Source organism: Zootoca vivipara, chromosome 8 (assembly GCF_963506605.1).
Source record: "Zootoca vivipara chromosome 8, rZooViv1.1, whole genome shotgun sequence".
Lineage (NCBI taxonomy): Eukaryota > Metazoa > Chordata > Lepidosauria > Squamata > Lacertidae > Zootoca > Zootoca vivipara.
In genome coordinates, this window is record NC_083283.1 from 76,257,958 (window position 1) to 76,282,039 (window position 24,082).

Genomic DNA, 24,082 nt, shown 5'->3' on the forward strand with positions numbered 1-24,082 from the left:
GCGTTCATGTGCGCTAGCGGCGATGGTGCTGAATTGGTGAGTGATGCCGTACGTTGTCAAAGAAAGGTGGTTTGTGTCTCTGCCCCCCCACCCCACCCCCTGGTGAGCTGCTAACAGGATGCATTAGTTGAAAAAATATATGTCATAAATACTTTTCAAGATCAAAACTGTGAAATTTGATTGAGACTTCTGATCAGTTCACCTAATCCAGGTTTGAAAGATACTTGTGCCTTTTGGGGACTTTGATCCTGCTGGAATTTTTGTTTTCATTTTTAATGAATGTACATTAAAATGCAGGATGAATACTGGACTGGAGAAGCTGAAAGAGGCCTCTGAATCAGTAGCTGCTCTGAGCAAAGAGCTGGAAGCCAAGGAGAAAGAGCTGCAGGTTGCCAATGAAAAAGCCGATATGGTAAGGAGTGTTGGGCAAAATACGCACCAACCGAGTAGCAACAGCGGCAGGGTCGACGAAATAACAAAGGAGAGCTTTGATTTTCATGCTTTAGTGGTGAAAAAAAGCCCCTACGAAGAGGAGTCTAGGGGATCTTGTTGCTTGTTTACTGAAAAATGAAATGAAAAGAAAAACCGTTAAAGAAAATTAAATATTTTGCCCAGGAAACATTTCTATTGTAATAGCAAAGATCTCTTACATTTGCTTTTTTTTTCTCTGTTGGCGTTTGGTTTCCACAATAGGTGTTAAAAGAAGTCACTGTAAAAGCACAGGCTGCTGAAAAGGTGAAGGCGGAAGTACAGAAAGTGAAAGACAAAGCCCAGGCTATTGTCGACAGCATTTCGGCGGACAAAGGTATCGCTGAGGAGAAACTAGAGGCCGCCAAGCCTGCCTTAGAAGAGGCTGAGGCTGCTTTGCAGGTTAGTGCAGGGCAAGTGGAAAGCCTTAGCTATTTGCGATAAAATTATCTTGAAGATAAATCTTTACTTGTCAGGAAAAGGTCTGTCGGTGTGGATTCAATGATAGATGGTTCAGATGTCAAACTGCCAATGTTTGTTACACCTCCTAATTCGGTGCTGTTTTCAATACCCCAGACTATCAAGCCTGCAGACATTGCCACTGTCCGCACTTTGGGTCGGCCACCTCATCTGATCATGCGCATCATGGATTGTGTGTTGCTGCTGTTCCAGAGGAGGGTAAACACTGTCAAAATTGACCAGGAGAAAAACTGCACCTTTCCCTCCTGGCAGGAGTCCTTGAAGCTGATGACGGCCGGGAACTTCTTACAGAACCTGCAGGTGTGTCAAAAGCCTTGATGGTGTTGTAAAATTTAAGCTGGTTCCTATGAACCCAGAGAAATGGATCTTGACCCAGGGAGAGCTCAAGGATCCAGGCAAGCAGACGAATTTAAGCGTCTCCTGCCCACCAAATAACAGAGACCAAACCAGGACGTACGAAGCAAGGCACTTTTATTTTTGCTGTTGCAACAGGGTCCTTCCTCTCACACAGGAGAACAAGGAAGGAACCCCAAACAAAGATGTCTTGCCCTTAAAAAGAGATTTGAAATTGGTTTCAGCCCACCCCCCAGAAGCATCATCCATATGTCACAGAAGGGGTGTAGCCCAAGACCCCCCCTCCCTAGATTCATCATAGGTACATCATGAAAGGGGAGGTCTGGTGGCAGTAATCTGAGCACCCTGGACCCTGCCCCCTGCCCCCAGAACCTAATCAACAAAATTGAGAGATATTTACATTTCCCTGTTTCCCAGCCAAGTTAATCACACCCTTTTGTCTGGCAGTCAGGTATCAGGATGCCAGGGATTATCACTTTAATTCCTGAGACAATGAGAAGGTTCCCCCCACCCCCCTTCTTCCTTGCAGAGGAACACCTGGTCAGAGAGAGTCAAAATGGTGTCAGTCAGGCCTGTTTTCCTGTGCTGCTTCAGACATGTTTCTGTACATTCATGTACATGTTTTATGAACAATTATTATATATATATATGACCTCAAAATTCTTATAACAATATCCCCCATTTGGGGCTATAATTTTTCTTAAAAATTGTTGCCCCACAAAAGAATAACCAGATGTGTTGTTTTAGTACTTTGGGAGAAGCATTTCTCAAAAATGGTCTATGTATTACACTTAACAGGATGGTCCACCAATATTGACTGGAAAGTGCAGTTTGCTTGTTTACCCTTTTGTGTGTTCTCAGGTGTCAAAAGCTAGCTCTCCTCTGGTTGCACACCTCCAACGTGGCACAACAGCAACAATCCCTGGTGAATCCCCTTAGGGCTTTCATATTGACCATGTCGCCTGGCACTCACCATAGCTGCCACAGGTTTGGACATGTCATGAGAGAGATGCCTTTGCCTTGGGCTTTCTATGGGCCTTTATTATAGGCTCTGGCCTTGCACTGTAGGGAGTTGCCCAGTTGCTCTTAAAGGAAGAAAGCTACTTGCACCTTGGATACACTTGCCCAATTAGAACTGAAGCCAAATTAAAATTTATACAGCCCCATAAAACATGTCCAAATTAGTCAAATTTAACTCTAAAAGGGATCATTCCTGTTAAATCAAGACATAAATACCTTCATTTATCTGGTGTTTCATGGATCTTGGAGCTTATTCTTGGTAAAATGAGTAAAAACAAATTTAAAAAATGTGTAGAGAAGGTTGGCACACTGCAGAGTGCCAGGTGGGACAAGAAAATGTGGTCATAAGTTGATCTAATCTAAATACTGAACTATGCAATATCCTGATCCTTTAAAAGGCATACAATGCATGGCAATAATACAAAAAAAAAAAAACATTGGGACACTATACATTTTTTTTTAAAAAAAAAACCCAACAATTAAACACAAAATTGGTTCACCTCCCCCTCCTTGTGGAAATAACATACTGTCAGACATAGTTCAATGTTTCTGTCGAATATCACGCAACATAAGACCTAATAATTATATATCAGTTGTATGTCTTGAGGCCATCATGATCTTGAGACAATTCCGGCTGCTTTTAAATCCTAGGGCACAGAGTCTTGAGGTCAAGGAGAGAGAATGTCCTTGCAATTCACTTTCCCCCTTTGTCCCAAAGTCATTTGACACATTTCAGTATTCCTATATAACACATAATGCACAAAACCTTCAAATTATTAATTATACGCCATTTGTATATCTTGAGGCAATCAGGTGAACTTGAGATAATTCTTGCTGCTTTTGCATGTATCTCCAACAAGGGGGTTTTCTTGTCTGCCTTCGAGTCACTGGGAGGAAGTTAACAGTACTTCTATAACAGCACTTCTAAACCTTGCTGAAACGTTATAGCTTTCTAGGTCCTCCTTCTTAGGTTGTGATCAAAGAGATAAAATGTCAATTTGGTTTCCTGTAAAACATCCTTTTGAAAATAGGCCTGCAGGGGGTTGGGGCCTGAAGATATAATTAGTTAAAAAATAATAATGATAAATAGTCAAGAAAGGGGAGAATATTCTAGAAATTTCTTCTTGGGGAGCTGCAAATAATATAAGATCATAGTTATTTAATTACTGCTGTTATTGTCTACTCAGTCAGTTTAATTTACTTCACCTAGTTTGGCTGTGGAGGAAACAAAGGACAAAAATTTTGTTAATTAGGACACAATCGATAAGTTATTAACATTTTCCTTATGTGGTTCTGAATTCTCTTTGAGGTTCATGTATCTTGTTTGAAAGGGATTATTATTATTATTATTTACAGGAAAGAATGACTTAGATGCTACATTTGTATGTACAGAAAGAAAAAGTAGAAATACCAAAAAAAAAAAGATACAAAAATAAAACAAAATAAAATTTAGATTACCACTCACACAACAATTTTTACCTGGTTATTGTTAGAATAATTTCATAGACATAATGGAAAAACTGATATAATAAATGGAAGCAGATTATTTATAAGCTAAAGAGAAGCGCCAAAGAGAAATGAAATTACTGTTTGTATCTCCTCACTCCTCACTTTTTTTTTTTTTTTTTTTGCTGTGGAAGAAAAGAATTGGCAAAACACTCAATCATTGCTACATTAGAAAAGGGAGGGTTATATTAACATAGGGTAATGCTTCGGGGTGAAATGCAAATGGGAGATAAGTATCCATCCTGAGTACCTGCTAGGAAAGAAATGGAGCCTTTTGTTTGCATAGTCTGTCAACTGGTAGACAGCAATTTTCTATGAATTTCCAAGTGTGGAGGGGCTTGTTTAGGTGGCGTCCCCCCCCCCATTGGGAGATAATTTTGCATTAAGGTTCTGAAAGAATTTCTCCACACCCTGAATCTCAGTATTCTGCTGGAAAGGGAAAATTATTTCATGTGAAAATCAGTCAGGAAATGTTCCTAAAATGTACAGAGTTTTGCATGTTGAACTGGAATTGGCAGCTTCTAAACAGTTGATGGTTCTCAATGGTTCTTTATCTATTTATTTATTTTTACATAAAGAAATTTAAATTTAAGTTTCATGTGCAAAGCATAACCTTGAACCTCTTAATTAATTTATAAACTACTCAAGAGACAGACTTATAGTAGTACTCTGCTATTTATACCTGTGGAAAGAATCTGGCATGTTAAGATTTTGAAACTTGGCAACCATTTAACTTTGATGGACCAGTAACATACATGAGGTTGTTTTCCCTCAGTGGTTCAAAGCTTTACATTAAGAAATTTGAATAATATTTCATGAGCAGATTATAACCTTTTCGCCCCTTAGTTTAAACCTCCTTTTTCTCCTCTATTTTCCTCTTCAAGCTGACATAGCCTCTGTGCATGTACAGAGTTCATGATTCGGCAGTCTATTATACCCTTTTTTTTTTTTAAAGTGCTGTACCTCTTGACAACATTACCATCTGAATAAAGGAAGGGAAGGGGAAAGAGTAGATTTTAAAGTAGGGTTAGATTTCAAACAAAAGATAGAAACATAGCAGTGTTTTTTTTTTCAGAGCCAGTTTAAATTCTTTTTCCTTGTTTGGAGTCCTAATACAATTTGATACATTGTTTCTTGTTTCTTGCTGCTTAAGAAGCAGGCTTATAAACCTTAAACTAACTTGGAAGCTGCAATAAAAGTTGGGTCAGATTAAAGTCCTAATGAAGTCACCAAATAAACACCTCATACCCCAGGCAAAATAAATCTTGATTTGCCCCCTTTATCTACAGGGTTCGGGGTGAATTCGTAATTGCAAATGTTTTCGTTTGTTTGTTTGTTTTTAATTAATTTATTACAGCCATGGCAGACTAAATTCTCTGCCCCTTTATCTATGGGTAATATGGCCATAGAGCCAGAATTCATAAAATCCTTTGCATTCTCATTGATTTTCAGCCTTACCAATTCCAGACAAAATTTTCTGGCCCTTTATTTACTTGAACTGTTGGCTGGAGTTTTGCAGTTAAAAAAAATAGCTGACAATATGGTGGAAAAAATAACACCAGACATTCATTTTCAATGCATGATATACCATCTCTACCTCTTTCTGAATGGCACCTCAAACTCTTCATGCCAAACTTTAAAAATCTATCTTTCCATCCTTCTCCACCAAAGAGTAATGCTTGACTGAATTCAGGCCATTTCACTATACCACCAGGGTTTAAACTCACTTTTCAGTGCTTACAAACACATTTTCTCTCCCTCCTTTTTCTAAGTTTGGAAAGGGTTGGAAGGGATCTTGAGTAATCTAGTCCCCCCCTTCTGAAATATGGGGATCTCAACACTATCACTGCCCTTAGGATACACATACATTTGAGTACAGACGCCTGACTGGGAAGGAAACACAGGCTATGCCCTATCACGGAAGCACATGTGTGTACTAAGGGAAAAATAAGGAAGGGGAAGATTAAAAGTACCAACGTTATATAGAAGCCTTTAGCAAACCTTAAGATTGGATAAAGATTGGGAAATGTTCAAGACTTTCATATGTGCTTAAACTTTAAACCTTAATAGAGAAAGTGATAAAAACTTATATAATCACTCCACAAAAACAACAATTACACTCTTGTTCCAACTCTGAAAACCAATAATCTTTCCTTGCCAGAAAGCAGAGCTGGGCTGAATTTCAACCCATCACCACATCAGACACATTGCCTTTCACATAGCTCTAAAATGGGGGTTAGAAGGGACCCTGAGGTCATTTAGTCTAACCCTCTAAGATACAGGATTCACAAGATTTGAATGAAAATACCAACTTTATACAGAACCCTTGAGCAGATGAGTTGTTTTTTTCTTAAGAGACTGATATTAGGAGCCCAACAATAACCCTTCTGTCCAACACAATTGAAGTTAAAACTAGACTCAGATAGACAATTCCTGGCTATGGAAGCTCTACCTTTGACAAACAAATCACCTTTATTGGAATAGCTGTTCAATTTTCCTTTAGTCAATATTCATCTAGTCACTTGGAGAAAGACTCCCCTTTGGAGCCTCTCTCAATAACAAACATTTGCACACCTCATTCTCATATTTATAATGTTTAAGATTGATCGGTTCAACATTGTTTCTATACTAGAAATTTAAACAAGTTGGCAGTTTTAACTATGCACACTTAAGAAGGCAGTCTATGGATGTTGTAGCCAATTTAAACACACCCCATAACATTCTAAACCTTGAGTACATCTCTTATCCACTTATAGCTGGAGTTTATGAACATTTTCAAGTTTAAAATATTTTCAAAGCATTGAGCAAGCATTTTTAAACTTACAGCTCGTTATTTTCCTTCATCCTGCCCCCTCTTTTTACTTTTGGAGAGGAAACAATGGCCTTCTACAGCCTCTTTAAAACAAACCTTTACACACTACCTCCACTCTTTTAAATATTTGCCATGTTTTTGGGTTGATCAAGCCCTTACATAAGATTATTTAAGCAAGCTTGCCTTATTATTATATTATTTTAAACTATGCATGCTTTAAAAAAGGCAGTCTGTGGGTGTCATGGCCAAATTTTACACAAACCCCTAATTTCCTAAACCTGGATTATATCTCTCATTTACTTTAAGGGGAACAATGAACTATAGCAGACACAAGGATCAGACGCACATACACTTCACAGACAACACAGACAACATGTAACATGCAAACATATATAATTTTATACCATAACATACTTTGTAGGATTCCTCACAAAACTTTTCTCATTCAGAGTTCACCAGGGTTAATTTTAAAGCGGAGATTCACTGTATGTTAAAGGAACCTCCTGGTAGCCATTTCCCCTCATCTGGGTGGTCCATAGTAAAGCGGACCCAGTGTTTTTTTCTTACAAAGTTTTTGCAATTGGTTCCCTTCAAGCTTGTCCGCCCCGGGGATTTCGTGCCAATTTAAGAGAACGAATTGGAGTGGACTTTCATCCTCAAAGTCCTTACCGGAGCCAAGCCTCAGTTGTGCTTTGCCTCGGTTGGGAGTCTGGGAAAGGAATTCCTTAGAGTGGGTTGCACCCATTTTACTTAAGCCTTTTTATACTGCAGTTCGGGTCCCCGACCCTGTTCCTGGACACTCTTAACTTCCCGAGTCTATGACTCACCCCCACGTCCTAGTGGTGTTCCTGCCTGCCGTTCGCGTGCACTAACTACTAGGCGGCCTGGTGCAGCTAAAACCCTATTGGAACCCTCCCACTGGTCATCAATTGCCTGAGGGTTCCACAGCAACTTCCCTGCCTCTTACACACTAGACTCAGGTCCTACTGAACGCTTGCCTACGCAATGTCAGGTCGGAACTGAGGAATACAGAGATACAGAGTAGTAGGAAAGGAACGGGCGCACTTGCAATCTCTGGTCATGGGTCATACCTAACAAAGGTCGCCATGGCAGGGGGGCGTCTTCACCCGAAGATTAAGAGCAGAGGAATAGGAAACAGAGCTGGGATAGCCAGATTCCCAGATTGGTAGAAAAGCGACAGTTTGCTCAGACTTCTGCTCAGTTTGGCAGAAGGGAGCTGGGACAGTCTTTCTAAGCTCTGCGTTTAACGTAAAGACTGTTGCCTGGGACCTCAGTTCTACTCTGTAACTGTGCCTGGCAGCCTTGCTGCAACTAAGGTCCAAAGAGGAGAGTAGAAAAGGATAGTCCAAGTGGAGAAATAGATTTTTAGTTGCTGTGGTTCTTAGCTCACCCAAGGTGTCCCCTTTTAATACTCACGACCGATCCTTTCAGTCGAATCCCGTTGTCTCCAGCTTCCAACTGGTTCCTAAAAAAAAACAGCCTTGTCCCTTTAAACGTTGCTTCGTCCTGGGGGTCCCGCTTGGACTCTCAATTACTACCAAGTGCCTCGGGTCCTGAGGTTGGTTTACCCCCCTGCAAAAGAGGCAAGGGCGCGCTGGGCTCCCCTTCCTCAGTGAACCCGGAGCTCAAGGCAAAACTGGGTCCCCGAAGTGGTCGCCAAACTGTTGTAAAATTTAAGCTGGTTCCTATGAACCCAGAGAAATGGATCTTGACCCAGGGAGAGCTCAAGGATCCAGGCAAGCAGACGAATTTAAGCGTCTCCTGCCCACCAAATAACAGAGACCAAACCAGGACGTACGAAGCAAGGCACTTTTATTTTTGCTGTTGCAACAGGGTCCTTCCTCTCACACAGGAGAACAAGGAAGGAACCCCAAACAAAGATGTCTTGCCCTTAAAAAGAGATTTGAAATTGGTTTCAGCCCACCCCCCAGAAGCATCATCCATATGTCACAGAAGGGGTGTAGCCCAAGACCCCCCCTCCCTAGATTCATCATAGGTACATCATGAAAGGGGAGGTCTGGTGGCAGTAATCTGAGCACCCTGGACCCTGCCCCCTGCCCCCAGAACCTAATCAACAAAATTGAGAGATATTTACATTTCCCTGTTTCCCAGCCAAGTTAATCACACCCTTTTGTCTGGCAGTCAGGTATCAGGATGCCAGGGATTATCACTTTAATTCCTGAGACAATGAGAAGGTTCCCCCCACCCCCCTTCTTCCTTGCAGAGGAACACCTGGTCAGAGAGAGTCAAAATGGTGTCAGTCAGGCCTGTTTTCCTGTGCTGCTTCAGACATGTTTCTGTACATTCATGTACATGTTTTATGAACAATTATTATATATATATATGACCTCAAAATTCTTATAACAATGGGATCAGAACCAGAGACAAATGCGTGCAGGCCTGATGCATCAGAATAAAATATATTGAGCGAATTAAGCCCATACGCTGTATATAATAAGGGAGAGGCAACTGGAAGACAAATCTAGCCTCCCAAAGAATTTCCCATCTGTCCCCCAGCAGAGTAAAGGTAAAGGTAAAGGGACCCCTGACCATTAGGTCCAGTCGTGACCGACTCTGGGGTTGCGCGCTCATCTTGCATTATTGGCTGAGGGAGCCGGCGTATAGCTTCCAGGTCATGTGGCCAGCATGACAAAGCCGCTTCTGGCAAACCAGAGCAGCACATGGAAACGCCGTTTACCTTCCCGCTGTAGCGGTTCCTATTTATCTACTTGCATTTTGACGTGCTTTCGAACTGCTAGGTTGGCAGGAGCTGGGACCAAACAACGGGAGCTCACCCCATCGCAGGGATTCAAACCGCTGACCTTCTGGTCAGCAAGCCCTAGGCTCAGTGGTTTAACCACAGCGCCACCTGGGTCCCTCCCCCAGCAGAGTACTTTCTCCCAAACCTATTTAAAGCATTTTTTACCTGCTTTTTGGGGCCTAAAAAAGAGCCACCCACCTGTAAATCGCCTGATGTTGCATGGTTTTGGGTAAAAATGTCAAAGGAGCCTGCTGTCAGCTGATTGGTTGAGCCTGGCTATGTCCATTGGTAGATGCTGTTTGAAAACAAACCGAACCAACAAATGGGCACCTATAAATGGACAATTTCAAAGGGGCTCACTGTCACCACCAATCAGGTGATTTATGCTGTCAGCTAGCTCTGCTTGCCAAGGAACTATCGGAAGCACACTCTCAGCTCTTGATTATTTCCAGCCATAGAGATCCCTCGGCACTGAGATGCATGTGTGTTAGCGACGTGGAATTTTATGCATACATGTGCCCACTTAGCATGCCACTATCTCATGTGAAGGGACCCAGGTGGCGCTGTGGTTAAACCACTGAGCCTAGGGCTTGCTGATCAGAAGGTCGGCGGTTCGAATCCCTGTGACGGGGTGAGCTCCCGTTGCTTGGTCCCAGCTCCTGCCAACCTAGCAGTTCGAAAGCACGTCAAAATGCAAGTCGATAAATAGGAACCGCTACAGCGGGAAGGTAAACGGCATTTCCATGTGCTGCTCTGGTTTGCCAGAAGCGGCTTTGTCATGCTGGCCACATGACCTGGAAGCTGTACGCCGGCTCCCTCGGCCAATAATGCGAGATGAGCGCGCAACCCCAGAGTCGGTCACGACTGGACCTAATGGTCAGGGGTCCCTTTACCTTTACCTTTTATCTCATGTGAAAGGACTGTTGCATTCCCAGTAAATGCCTGGAGGATTTTGCCCCCAATTAATTCCTACAGAAGTACAGTGGTACCTCAGGTTAATAACTTAATTGGTTCTGGAGGTCTGTTCTTAACCTGAAACTGTTCTTAACCTGAGGTACCACTTTAGTTAATGGGGCCTCCCTCTGCCGCCACCGCACAATTTCTGTTCTCATCCTGAAGCAAAGTTCTTAACCTGAGGTACTTTTTCTGGGTCAGCGGAGTCTGTAGCCTGAAGTGTCTGTAACCTGAAGCATCTGTAACCCGAGGTACCACTGTACTGTGAAAACTAGGGGCCTGATTAAGATTCATGGAAACAAACAATCCCCAGTACCAGGACTGGCCACAGTTTATTAAATTGGAATTCCTCTGAAGACCATATATGTGTAAAATTAAGTAGCCCAGGTTTTATTAACGCAGACAGCAATGTTACCGAAACAGTAGATTGTGTTGACATAAAACAATGTGTAAAATTCAGATTACAAAGCAAGGTGTAAAATTCAAGACCCAATGCAGAACAGGAGTAATTGTAATGCAATGGCAATAAAAGGAAACAGCCCTTAGGATGATTCAGGAGGCCAATTAGACACTTGGCCGAAATGGAAAACTGTGTTTACAAGACCCTCTTGTAAGCATGGATTTGTGGGGGGGGGGAATGGAGCTAAGAAGGCATCACCCAGGGTAATTCAATGGAGGCTCAGCAGGAGAAAAGCAGGACCTTGGACTGATTTAGAAGCAGCAACACTCTTGTGTGCAGGTATTTATAGGATAATTCAAATCACCATCTACATCACACTAAAAGAAGTGATGAACTTGGTGATTGCTAAATCAGGATTTCTCTTCCCTAGCAAATACAAAAGCATGACCTTAAGGAGGATATGTTATTGACAGTACGTAAAATCTAAATAAAGTACACAGGGGGAAGGCCTATTTAGCAAAACAGTTTCTCAAGATGATGATATGATGAATGAGGCATATTTGGCGCAGCTTTTGAAATAGCCTTTAGTGACCCTTGAGATACTGCTCTAAAATCAATAGGGAGTCACCTAAGGTTTGCATCCCTGTTGTTGTTTTCCTTTCTTAGTGTGAGCACGCATAGAGATTATGCGTGAAAGTACGTTTCATTTTGGGCAAGTCAGCGAAGCTAAACTATCTTTTCCGTGATATCTCTAGCAATTTCCAAAAGATACAATAAACGAAGAAGTAGTGGAGCTCTTGAGCCCTTACTTTGAAATGTCAGACTACAATATTGAGACAGCTAGGAGGGTTTGTGGAAACGTGGCTGGCATTTGCTCGTGGACCAAAGCGATGGCTGCTTTCTTTGCAATCAACAAGGAAGTTCTGCCTTTAAAGGTAAGCACATATAAACAGGGCAAAGCTGAAAACTGGAGTAAGACCAGATCACCTGACCACTGGTCCTGTTAGCTAGGGATGATGGGAGTTGTAGTCCCAAAACAGCTGGAGGGCCGAATTTGAGGAAGCCTGCTTTGGATGGAGCCTTCCTGGTGTGCTGCATTTCGATTCGTAAGGAGTTGTTTGTTGTATTTATTCCACAGGGAAGAATGAAAAATCTGCCTCCTGCAGTTCGTTATATGTGTAGCTCTGGCTACATTCATTTATCAATGGCTACACTTACCACATGCAGCCAGTGTTATGCTTGTTTTAAAAAGAGCTTTGCCTGTTTTTCTTTAATATGGTAAGGGATACAATCCTGCTTAGCAATTTATGAAAGTTGTTCTCTGTGAACGGGTGTATTTCTAGGCTAACCTGGCTGTACAAGAAAACCGTCTGGCCACCGCCATGTTGGATCTCGAAAAAGCTCAAGCCGAGTTGGATGCCAAACAAACTGAGCTAGATATTGTACAGGCGGAGTATGAGAAGGCGATGAGAGAGAAACAGGTACGTCACTCTGCCCGGGAGGTGTTTCACAGAAACAAGCATTTATTTTTATTATACTTTTAAAGTTTATACATTTCACTAATTTTACAATCATTTTGACATGACCTTCTTCCCCCTATTTCTGCGGTTCCTTCAATTTATTTTTTAATATCTTCTGCATATCCAAATTAACGGCGTTTCTGTGTGCTGCTCTGGTTCGCCAGAAGTGGCTTTGTCATGCTGGCTACATGACCTGGAAGCTGTACGCCAGCTCCTTTGGCCAATAATGTGAGATGAGCGCCGCAACCCCAGAGTCAGTCACGACTGGACCTAATGGTCAGGGGTCCCTTTACCCTTTATAGGCTGCTTATATCAGTGGGAAGTGCATCATCTACAAAGCACCATGAAACTGTTGCAGATGGAATTTGGATCAAGCTGTTTCCTATACTTAGGCATGCTAATATATTTGCTTTGGGCAGACGTTGCTCGAGGATGCAGAACGCTGCAGGCACAAAATGCAGACGGCCTCTAGTCTTATTAGCGGGCTAGCCGGAGAGAAGGAGAGATGGACTGATCAAAGTAAAGAATTTGCTGCACAAACAAAGAGGCTTGTGGGTAAGGCGAATGCGCTGCCATTTCTTTTCACTCTCTTTTTGAAATGTTTTTTATTCATTTTTGCCTTTAACAAATATCATCACAAATAAATCATAATCATATACACCAGGGGTGTCCAGCCGGTCGACTGCTATCGACAGGTAGATGACCCTGGATGCTGGCAGTCGATTGTGGTCGATTGTGGGATCCCTTTTGATCACTGGATGTAAATAAAAAAAAAGGAATGAAAGTCTCATCTCCCTGCCACCCTCTCTGTGTTCCTCCGTTGTGTCAAATGGGCAGTCATTTGTTGTCATTAGCCGAAGAGATATGATGTGGAATTAGACTTTATTGCTGTGTCGGCGTAGTTTTATGTGAGCAATTTTTTGCTTTCCCCCACAAAAAAAGCTCAACAGCTCTGGCTTCTTCTCCCCCCCCCAAAAAAAGCTCAACAACTTTTGCATTAAAGCTCAGTAACTCTGGCCTCTCCCCCCTCCAATGGCAATGGGTAGATCACTGCCAGTTTGTTTTAAACAGTGGTACCTCTGGTTACGAACTTAATATGTTCCGGAGGTCCGTTCTTAACCTGAAACCATTCTTAACCTGAGGTACCACTTTAGCTAATGGGGCCTCTCGCTGCTGCCGCGTGACCGCCGCACAATTTCTGTTCTCATCCTGAAGCAAAGTTCTTAACCCGAGGTACTACTTCTGGGTTAGCAGAGTCGGTAACCCGAGGTGTTTGTAACCCGAGGTACCACTGTACGGGGAGTAGATTGCAATCTCTTGGGAGTTGGGTGTGCCTGATATACACATAGGATTCTCTGAATCCCGGGCTTCCCTCCACCCTCCATGGTTTCCATCATTATTCTTTTCCAACCGCACCTTATAATGTTCCCCCAATTTCCTTAATACTTAATTCTCACCATAGTTCTAGCTGCATTGCAAGTGTTTTTTTAGGAGCCTGCCAATGTTTTTAATTGTTTACAGTGTTCTTTTAAGTAACTTATAAATTTCTCCCATTCTTTGTTAAATTTATTATCTTCTTGATCTCTGATCTTCCCAGTCATTTCCACCATTTCAGCATTTTAGCCATCATCTTTAACAGCCAATCTTCTCTTTTAGGTACTTTATCTTCCTTCCATCTTTGGGCAAGTAGCATCCGCATAACTGTTGCAGCGTACATAAACAGTCTCTTCTGCTTCTTTGGTATTTCTGGACCTAGAATTCCTAATAAAAAAGGCTTCTGGTTTTTTTTTTTGACAAAAGTAGTTTTAAACACCCCCCAACTCATTATAAATCATTTCCCAGTATGCTTTTGTCATCTTGCACACATCCACCACATGTGATGAATGCCCTGCCATTTCATCCCTCTGTAAAATTGTCAGTCGCAATGGCTATGTTTCATCAACTGTGGGCTGCAAGAACTTGTGTTGTTGTCTAGCTGGGGACATTTTCAATGTCTCGGTTAAAAGCAATTGAGAGCTTTGTGATAACCTTGAATAGACATGAGCTCTGGTGGCCTAAAGCTGCATTCAGGGCCGTCTTAAGCATATCTGGCGCCGTGGTGCGAAGATCCCTCCGGCGCCCCCCCGCCCCGTTTCCCAGTGCGGCTGTCTGGTGCAGGGGCCGGCCCTGGCTGCGTTTATCCATTGTATGTTCAGGTTTTCTTGAGCCTATGAAAGATCCCATCACAATGCATTTTGTAGCCCTCTTAAGTGTCACAGGACTCAGTAAAAACAAACAAACAAACAGGCTAATGCAGCGAGTCTTCTGAAAGCAATCTGCCACTGTTTTATTTTAATTTTTGAAGGCATACTTCTTTTGGATAAGCTGTGACTGGCAGAAATGGGAGAGCAACAATTCATCAGTGTTGACCCACTCCCATAGGAGGCAATTAGGGATGGAAAGACCTGCCAATTTTGGTTCTCCATTTCTCACTTTTCCAATATTAAATCCAGTTCTTCAGAGTTTTGCAACAATTTGCTGGTGTGTGTGTGTGTAACTCATGAAAATTCACCAGCATTTTGATGTGAATTTCTCCAAATAAGCACATTTTTGTGCCCTTTTTTGATGAATGTTCCCATTACTGGACTCTCCTTCCTTGGAGGTTTTTAAGTAGAGGCTGGATGGCCATCTGTCATGCAGGCTTCAGTTCAAATTCCTGCATTGCAGGGGTTTGGACTAGATGAGCCTTGGGTCCCTTCCAACTCTACAATGATTCTGTGATTTTTGCAAGCAGATTTTCCCTATATAATGCATTTTATATGTTATTTTCACCAATGTATTTAATTTTTATACACACTTTCCCCATTCACTGTCACAATTGTTTGGCTGGGAAATTGCATTGCAAAATTCAGATATGTGTGGATTTTGAAAGATGCCTGTATTTCGGTTCTCATACTGCTTCAGAAAGTGCAAATTCGAGAGACTGCAGCGCGCACACATTGACCTCCCACACTATTTCAGAGGGTCCTCCAACCTTTCAGAACAGCTTTCCAGGGGGATCTGCAAAAACTAGCTCCCTTCTTTTTTCCGCTCATGAAAATTCTGGATCCAGTTTAGAGTATTCTAACACATTAAGCTTAAAGCTGCTCTTGCTTCTGTATTCTGAGAGCATGTTTGCAATGAGAATATAACATCTGTACTGGCCATAATGCTTATTCTCATTACAAATGCCTCTTATGTGCTTTCTGTTCTGCATGAACAATGATCAGATATTCACATAAATTGAGTGAGAGAGGCACATTAAATCTTAGGTTTTTTTGCTTCTCGCTTCTTAGAGATATTTGTGTTTGTATTCACTGCAAGCACATGCAATTTGCTCAACAGTGCTTTGATATTGCTCCTTCAGCATTTATCAAATGTGATCTCTCTGTGTATGTTAATTTAGGGGACGTGCTGCTTGCCACAGCCTTTCTGTCCTATTCCGGTCCTTTTAACCAAGAGTTCAGAAATCTGTTGTTAACCGGTTGGCAAAAAGAAATGAAAACCAGGAAAATCCCATTTGGAAACAACCTGAACCTCACAGAGATGCTGATAGACGCTCCCACGGTCAGTGAATGGAACCTCCAAGGGCTGCCAAATGACGACCTGTCTATACAAAACGGCATCATAGTCACAAAAGCAGCTCGTTACCCTTTGCTGATTGACCCGCAGACTCAAGGCAAGATCTGGATTAAAAACAAGGAAACCAGGAATGAACTTCAGGTAAACTAGATTTCATTTTGCTTATACCTCTCTTTCAAATCAGAACCGGTGAAGGTCCTGTGTGAGTGTCTGGATGTGGTTGGAGGATGGATGGCAGCTAACAGATTGAGATTGAATCCTGACAAGACAGAAGTACTGTTTGTGGGGGGACAGGAGGCGGGCAGGTGTGGAGGACTCCCACCAGAGGTCAAAGAGAACAACAGTTACCAGGCCTTTAGAAGGCATCTCAAGGCAGCCCTGTTTAGGGAAGCTTTTAATGTTTGACGAACTTCTGTATTTTAATATTTTGTTGGAAGCCGCCCAGAGTGGCTGGGAACCCGGCCAGATGGGCGGGGTATAAATAATAAATTATTATTATTATTATTATTATTATTATTATTATTATTATATTCCTGCTCATGAGTAAAGGCATTTTAGTCAGCAGCGATGAAAATGCGACCCGTAGCATACACCACATATTCCAAAATATGTGGTACTAAAAATATGTGGTACTAAAAATGAATTTGGGTGCATTTTGTAAATAATCAATATTGGGATAGAAGACTAACTCTGTATATAACTTAGATACAGTAGGAAGCAGAGTGCCTCACAAAATAATAATAATAATAATAATAATAATAATAATAATAATAATAATAATAGTATTTGTACCACACTCATCTGACTGGGTTGCCCCAGGCACTCTGGGTGGCTTCTAGCATATACAAAAACATAATGTAACATCAAACATTAAAAACTTCCCTGTCACTTGGTGGGTGTCCGTGTGGGGTAGGTGTGTAGATATGTTGATATGTATAGTATAGGTAGGTACTATATAGAGTAATGTAGGATTTATGCTATGAAAATAAGGTAGTGTGTTGTGTATATGTATTGTGTAAATGTAAATGTATGTGTTTTATATGTTTATAAAAAATAAAATAAAAATTAGAGAAAATTAAAAAAACTTCCCTGTCTTCAGCTGTCTTCTAAAGGTTGTACAGTTGTTTATTTCCTTGACATCTGATGGGAGGGCATTCCACAGTGGGGATGTGACTACCAAGAAGGCCCTCTGCCTGGTTCCCTGTAACTTCACTTCTTTCAGTGAGGGAACTGCCAGAAGGCCCTCGGAGCTGGACCTCAGTGTCCGGGTTGAACGATGGGGGTGGAGATGCTCCTTCAGGTATACGGGTCTGAAGCCATTTAGGGCTTTGAAGGACAGCACCAACACTTTGAATTGTGCTTGGGGTAACATTGGCTCCCTTCTTCAGACCGCCATGCATTATCCCACTCAGCACCAAAAAATAGCTCACACAGTCAAGGGGAGCATGGGACAGAGGAGCGAGTTGGTTTCCCCCTTGTGAATAAACAGCTTAATAGATGGTCAGAATGGTTCTCTTTTCAGATCACCTCTCTAAACCACAAGTATTTTAGAAACCACTTGGAGGATAGCCTATCTCTTGGAAGGCCGCTGTTAATTGAAGATGTTGGCGAAGAACTGGATCCAGCTTTGGACAATGTACTGGAAAGAAACTTCATCAAAACAGGCTCCACATACAAGGTGAGGGAAGTAAAAATGTTCCTGAAACATGCTGTCTGCTGCATTAACAAAGGTGCAATTGCTTACATGGCAACTGCTTGAAATACCAAGTGTTGCTTTACTAAAGTAAAACAATAACAGAAGCTAGGTGTTGCAACAAGCCGATGCTTGAAAGAGTACAATAAAGCTTTTTGGGGCTTCTAATTCTCTTCTACTCCCATCATCGCTTTTGTTAATTAGGTAAAAGTCGGGGATAAAGAAATGGATGTAATGAATGGCTTCAGACTTTATATTACCACCAAACTTCCGAATCCAGCATATACCCCCGAGATTAGTGCTCGTACCTCCATTATCGATTTTACTGTCACTATGAAGGGTCTAGAAGACCAGCTTCTAGGGAGAGTCATTCTAACAGAAAAACAGGTAAGCGAGAAAGAATCTCTGACAATTCTGGAACTATCATTTGTACAGAGTTTTGTTGCTGTTTCCTGTGGTATTTCCCCCCCCCTTTTCTAACATTGGAATGATGAGCTTCACAGCTTCCTGAGATGCAGTGAGGACCACACAAAACAACACTCCGGTAAAATAAGTGAGATACTAGAAGCAGAATCAACACAGTTCAGCAATGCTTTCTCTCTCATACATCTCCTCTGCTTTCCCACCTACTATTTCTGTGTCTTATATATAACCTTTTTTACATTGCATATGGACGTATGAATCTGCGTGAATCATGCCCATTGTCCATTTTGACTGACAGGTGGCACTTCAGGGTCTCAGCAGGAGGGCCTTTCCCCATCCCTCCAACCTGAGGTTCTTTAACTGATGATGCCATGGGACCTTATTGGGAACGTTCTCTGTGTAAGACATATTCAAAGCAGACTATCTACAGCCGAGTGATCATTCCTTGCCCCAAAGGCTGCCTTGGCCCTGGGATTGCACCTGGCAAGGTTTGAAGAAGTATGGCCATCACAAGCATTCCCCTTTTGCATAATATTTCAAAATCTCATCCATCTTTCTTTATTAACCTTGAGATGTTAAAGCCACACCAACCCTTCTTCCCTAAACCGGTTTAACCACTATAGGACACAGTTCTGCACAAACTTCAGAGTGGGACATTGGTAGCCTCATCCCAGAACTAGGTTTCCCAAGCAGGGAGTAATGATGACCATGTTGGTATTTTACAAGCTTTTCAGTATCACAATGTATAAGGAAAAGACTGGTCTTCTTCCTGGCTGTGTACCAGACATTCTGTTGGTTCTGACATAATGGCCAAACCATGGCTTAGCTGTTGGGTTTGAGTCCTCCCATCTCTTCTGTGACTTCCTGGTTCAGACAACCATTGCACCTGAGTTGACAAACTATGGTTTGTGCTTGCCCTACAAACCATAGTGACATAAGATAGCATGCATTGACCTCCCCATGCCCCCATTAATGCTTTTAACTGTTGTTGACTCTTGGCAATCATCTCATTAAGAAGTGCTTCATTGAGGCTTTGCTGAAGAGTGTATCAAGTTTTGGAAATTTGTGTAATAGGCTACATCTGTGCTTCCAGTTTTAATACTTTCTTTAAGTGTCTCAATTAGCAGGTTATGTTACTCAGTGGTGTGTAACATGTCTACATTAAAATGAGATTGTCTTGCACAATGATGTTTGGAGTATATATATTATGTTGCTGTTGTCCAGAAAAAAAGAAAACCTTGTAGGCATGAGATCACGTGCTAGAACGTTGCAATTATACCTGTTTGTATTCTGGAGACATCTTGCCTCTGCAACCTTTTCATCTTGAAATGGAAACTAATTAAAACAAATGAAATGAGCAAATGTTCCCTCATTTCTTTCTGGATTACCTTTTCATCCTTTGCTTCAAAGGTATTTGCATTTTTAATGTTCAGATTTCCTATCACGGCTTGTCCAAAGAAAACTCATAATTCTCATAAATTACTTTCACAATCCCCAATTACATTTCCTTTTGTTTCTGCAGATTGTACATGCCATAGGTCTGCCTTCCATGCAGGAAGATTTTCTAGCTCGTTATGGTCAAGTCACATCCTACAGAATGAAGCCCACTTTTGAATTAGATGCAAATTAACTTTTTGATGGCACTAACAATGTGAAATTAATCATTCCTGTCTGTGCAACAGTTGGCTCTATTGTAGTGTTTTATCCAAGCATAAATATTATGTAGCATAACAGGTTGCTTGTAAGATCAGTCTTGCAGTGGGGCTGGGAAAACTCCAGAATTTTTTTCAATGGTGTTGTGACATGACAGCTGCCACACTATCTAGTTTGGCTACCTAGTGAAGTGTTTGCCATGGATTCTGTGGTGTTCAAGACCTGCTAGAACTAGGAATGCCAGGAGATTTAATTCCATCTGGAGTTCAGGATGGATTCTCCGGTTCCACTTGCAAGTGGCTCCATTTCTGGGAGTGAAATTGGACCCATCAGTTTCCAGAGGGCTTTGTTTCAGAAACACTATGTGAAGTGAGATCTGGTTTGGTCTGAGGCTTTGAACTGGTCTTTGCCACATTGATGGGCTGAACCTCTCCATCCTTGCAAGGATGAATTCTGCAGGCAACTTGGTGTTTTTCCGGAGTCTGGATTTCATGCATGTTCCTAGTGGAAATAAAAAATCAGGTATCAAGGCATTCCTGTCTCCCTGTAGAAAGGGGAAGGGGAAAACTGTGCTTATCTAGACATTATTCTAGACCAGGGATGTCCAACTCCCTATAGACTGTGATCTACTCACAGTATTAAACAACTGGCAGTGATCTACCCATTGTCACAAAAAAAAACTACCCAAAGTTTTTGAGCTTTTTTTGGGAAGCAAGAGTTGTTTAGCCTTTGTAGGAAGCCAAAGTTGTGGAGCTTTTTGGAAAATGGCAATGTTGTAGAGCTTTTTTAGAAAGCCGTTGTTGTTGTTGTTGTTGTTGTTGTTGTTGTTGTTGTTGTTTTGCTTCTTCTAAGGAGATTGCTGGGGGGCCAGAGATCAACCAGGATCTACCAGGAACACCCCGTGATCTACCAGTAGATCACAATCTACCTGTTGGATATGCCTGTTCTAGACTACAGCCCTATAACCCCTGCCCATTTGCCATGCTGGCTGGGGCTGATGGGAAGTGGAGTCCAAAAATCATATATGGAGAGCCACATTTGGTGTCTCAGTTACATTGCCTGTTATACTCATTACTGCACTGCCTATACTTTTCACTCTGTGTATTGTATACATTAATGAGCCTGCTTCTGACAAAGCATTTCACTGATGTGTGGCTTTGTGGTGAACTTTAACAGGAGCTGGAGAAAGAGAGAACGGATCTGATGGAAGATGTGACTGCTAACAAAAGAAAGATGAAAGAACTGGAAGATAACTTGCTGTACCGGCTGACAAGCACACAAGGCTCTCTGGTGGAAGATGAGAGCCTCATCATTGTACTTAGCAACACAAAGAAGACAGCAGAGGAGGTGACACAGAAATTGCAAATTTCGGCAGAGACTGAAGTACAGATTAATTCAGCCCGAGAGGAATACAGACCTGGTGAGCAGAATGCCCTCTAGTGATGGTGACCCAACTTCTCATAATATAATATACAGTTATAAAAGTAAGAAAAGCAGTTAGTGCCTGTCAATCAGCTGGTGTTGGGCACTTGGAAAGTGCTGTGCAAAAACACTTTGCACAGGTGGCCTGCACCACCCACCTGTCTGCAGAAGTAGGGAAAGAGTAGCGATCACTCGTAGATGAGTAAGATTGTCTCTTAACAGTGAGCCTGTAAGTGACTGTGAGGGCCAATTCTGGATCCACACATCCTTCCACAGTGGGGACATAGGTTTCTGGGCAGGAGTTGATCACGGTGAGGGTTTGTCAAGGGTGCCTTCCTCTTAATACATTTCTCCCTTTCGTCCTGAGTTTGAGCATCTTCAAAGCCCATGACACCTTTGGTAAAGGCTGTTCTCCAACTTGAGCACTTGCAGGCCAGTGTTTCCCAGTTGTTACTGTTTATACTACATTTTAAAAAAGATTTGCCTTGAGAGAGTCTTTAAACCTCTTTTCTTGATCACCAGAATTACGCTTTCCTGGTGATCTTTGCTTCTTCCAATACACTGGCATTAGTCCACCTGCCTTCCCAAATGATGTGTAAAAATTTCCAGAGACACCGTTGATGGAATCTTTCAAGGAGTTGGAGATGGCGTTTATAAGTGGTCCATGTCTTACAAGGGTGGCTGCCAGGCCAAAAATGTTCTACGCCTTTGTTACATATACAGTAGTCTTACGTATGAAGTCCATTATAAGATTTATCCAATGGTGTATTTTATTTTATTTTATGTTGTTTTACTTTTCTTTCTTTATGAGATTTTTTTTTACTTACCCATCACCATATGGTCCTAGGCAGATTGCCATAATATAATATACAGTTATAAAAGTAAGAAAAGCAGTTAGTTATAAAAACAACAAGGAAGTCTGTTCAGAACAGTATAGATTCAGCAAAGCGTTATTACTGTGTTGATGTTGCATCTCTGGTGAGAAGCCACTGGGGGGAGAGCTGTATTTGTGATAGATGCTCCTGGCTTAATTCACGCTGGAAATAATGTATAGAAACTAGATTATTTTGTTGAATGCCCATTGGACATTCGGAAAATGATCTGAACTGTAAATTGATTCTGGAATGGATCAGGCTGCTAATCTCATTGCTGACTGCCAGAGTCTAAGATATTTCTGCAAGGTTTCTGGCCTTGCCTCTACCTTCTCCATTTCTCCAACCTGCTGGGGTGGGCTCTTCAGATGTGCTGCAACCTGAAACGGGTTCCCAAACCCCGTAGTGCCCTGACCAAAAATAGATATGGGAGTGCACACTTCAAAAATCCAGCGGCTGAACTCCCAGAATCCTGGGATCGCTTTCCCACGATTTCCTGAATTGGTGTATTGTTGGAATTTCACCTATGGAACAGCAAAGCAGCAATCTGGAGCACACACTGCAGTTTTAAAATATGTGGATGCATGGCTTGTTTTTTGTCCCAGTGCTTTGCCTGGGAAAACCCACGTTTTACCTCTGAATTGGAGAACAGCAGCAAAATATGGGTTTTTCCTGGGGAAAGTGCTGGGACAAAAAATAATAAAATTCATCAACAGAGCTTTGAAGCCTGGACTTGTACCTGGAAAATGTGGTGCAAAAGGAAGTCTTGATGAGCCCCTCTGTTAACCATGAACAACTTGTTATTATTTGTCCATCAGAAGACCATCAGCTTTTGTTTTGCATCCTGTATTTTGATCATATCCAACTTTTCTTTTCTCCAGTTGCAACAAGAGGCAGCATTCTCTATTTCCTGATAACCGAGATGAGTATGGTTAATGTCATGTATCAGACTTCACTCCGACAGTTCTTGGGCCTGTTTGACCTTTCCCTTGCTAGGTAACTATGACAAGTGAGATCTTTCCCTTTCTGAGGATTGGTATTATAAGAAAAACTGCTCCCTTTCCCTTATGGGGTATTCTGGAGCCTGTATAGAGTCCTTAAGTGGGTTTCCTATCGGAAGGAGAAAACAGGCCAACCAGAGTATATTGAGAAGCAAAGCGGCTAGTAAGCGTGATCTTTATTAAAGGAACTGTTGCAACAGGGTCCCCACTTACCACACAACGGGAGGGAGAGGAACCCTGAACAATGGTGTGCAAGCCCTTATATAGTCTTTTGAAATTGCCCACCCTGTAGCCAAGACCCCTCCCAACAAAACATCATACATACATCACAGAAGGAGGCGGTCTACAGCAGAAATCCTGTCTGCCAGGATACCTGATAATGGTAGCTGATTGCATTACCTGGGCAGCTTGGCCATTCTTTTGTGATGGTTAATACTTTAGTTCCTGAGTCCAGGTCACAGGCTTGCCCTATTCATACACAAATGGACCCTAAAGACAGGATTTGCAAGCAAAAAGACAATGGGAAGGCTTTCCCCCCATTTGCCTCCCTTACATCAGAGGAATATTTGAGGTCATTGGGAGAGTCAGAATGGCTTCAGCATTGCTCTCCCATACTATTTCAGACAGACGGTTCATATATTTAGATATGTGTGCATTTATGAATATTTATTCTATATTTGAGGCCTTACAATTCTCATAACAGTATATAATCAGATGGCCAGACTGTTTTCAATGAGTCGGAAGTGATGCAAGGAAGCCAGCATCATTTGGAGTGTTCCTTCATTCACCACTGTTTTCGTTTATCAAGCAGGTTTGGCATGTTGTGGTCCAGAAATGACAGCAGGATAGGGAAAATAGTGCGCAAACCATGATCCATAATAGCACTATCATTTGTCTTAACTGTCTGAAAATCTAGTCTTTGGTTTCGCTTGATGACTATTTCCCCTGTGTTCGCGTTTGCCATTGAATGGGCAAAGTAACCTAATGCTGTCATTATAATGCAGAAGCACATAGTACAATCCTTTTTGTATTGATTTCCACACAATTTCTCGGTTTAAGTAAATTCCTGATTGCGTCTGCTAAGCTTCCCCGCTCTATCCCCCTTAAGGGCCGGAGTCTTCT

The 24,082-nt window shown here is 42.0% G+C and overlaps 1 protein-coding gene across 2 annotated transcripts in view; it reads left to right on the forward strand.

The window, feature by feature from the left end:
* DNAH5 (dynein axonemal heavy chain 5) overlaps positions 1–24,082 on the forward strand; it is a 151,871-nt gene that overhangs the window by 95,623 nt on the left and 32,166 nt on the right. For both annotated transcript variants that reach the window (XM_035125561.2, XM_060278039.1), the window contains 11 exons: positions 298–412; positions 694–870; positions 1,045–1,248; positions 11,532–11,711; positions 12,120–12,257; positions 12,716–12,851; positions 15,721–16,037; positions 17,419–17,574; positions 17,794–17,976; positions 20,842–21,085; positions 22,841–22,955. In XM_035125561.2, coding sequence (XP_034981452.2) covers positions 298–412; positions 694–870; positions 1,045–1,248; positions 11,532–11,711; positions 12,120–12,257; positions 12,716–12,851; positions 15,721–16,037; positions 17,419–17,574; positions 17,794–17,976; positions 20,842–21,085; positions 22,841–22,955 — 1,965 coding nt within the window. The remainder of the gene's footprint in view (positions 1–297; positions 413–693; positions 871–1,044; positions 1,249–11,531; positions 11,712–12,119; positions 12,258–12,715; positions 12,852–15,720; positions 16,038–17,418; positions 17,575–17,793; positions 17,977–20,841; positions 21,086–22,840; positions 22,956–24,082) is intronic.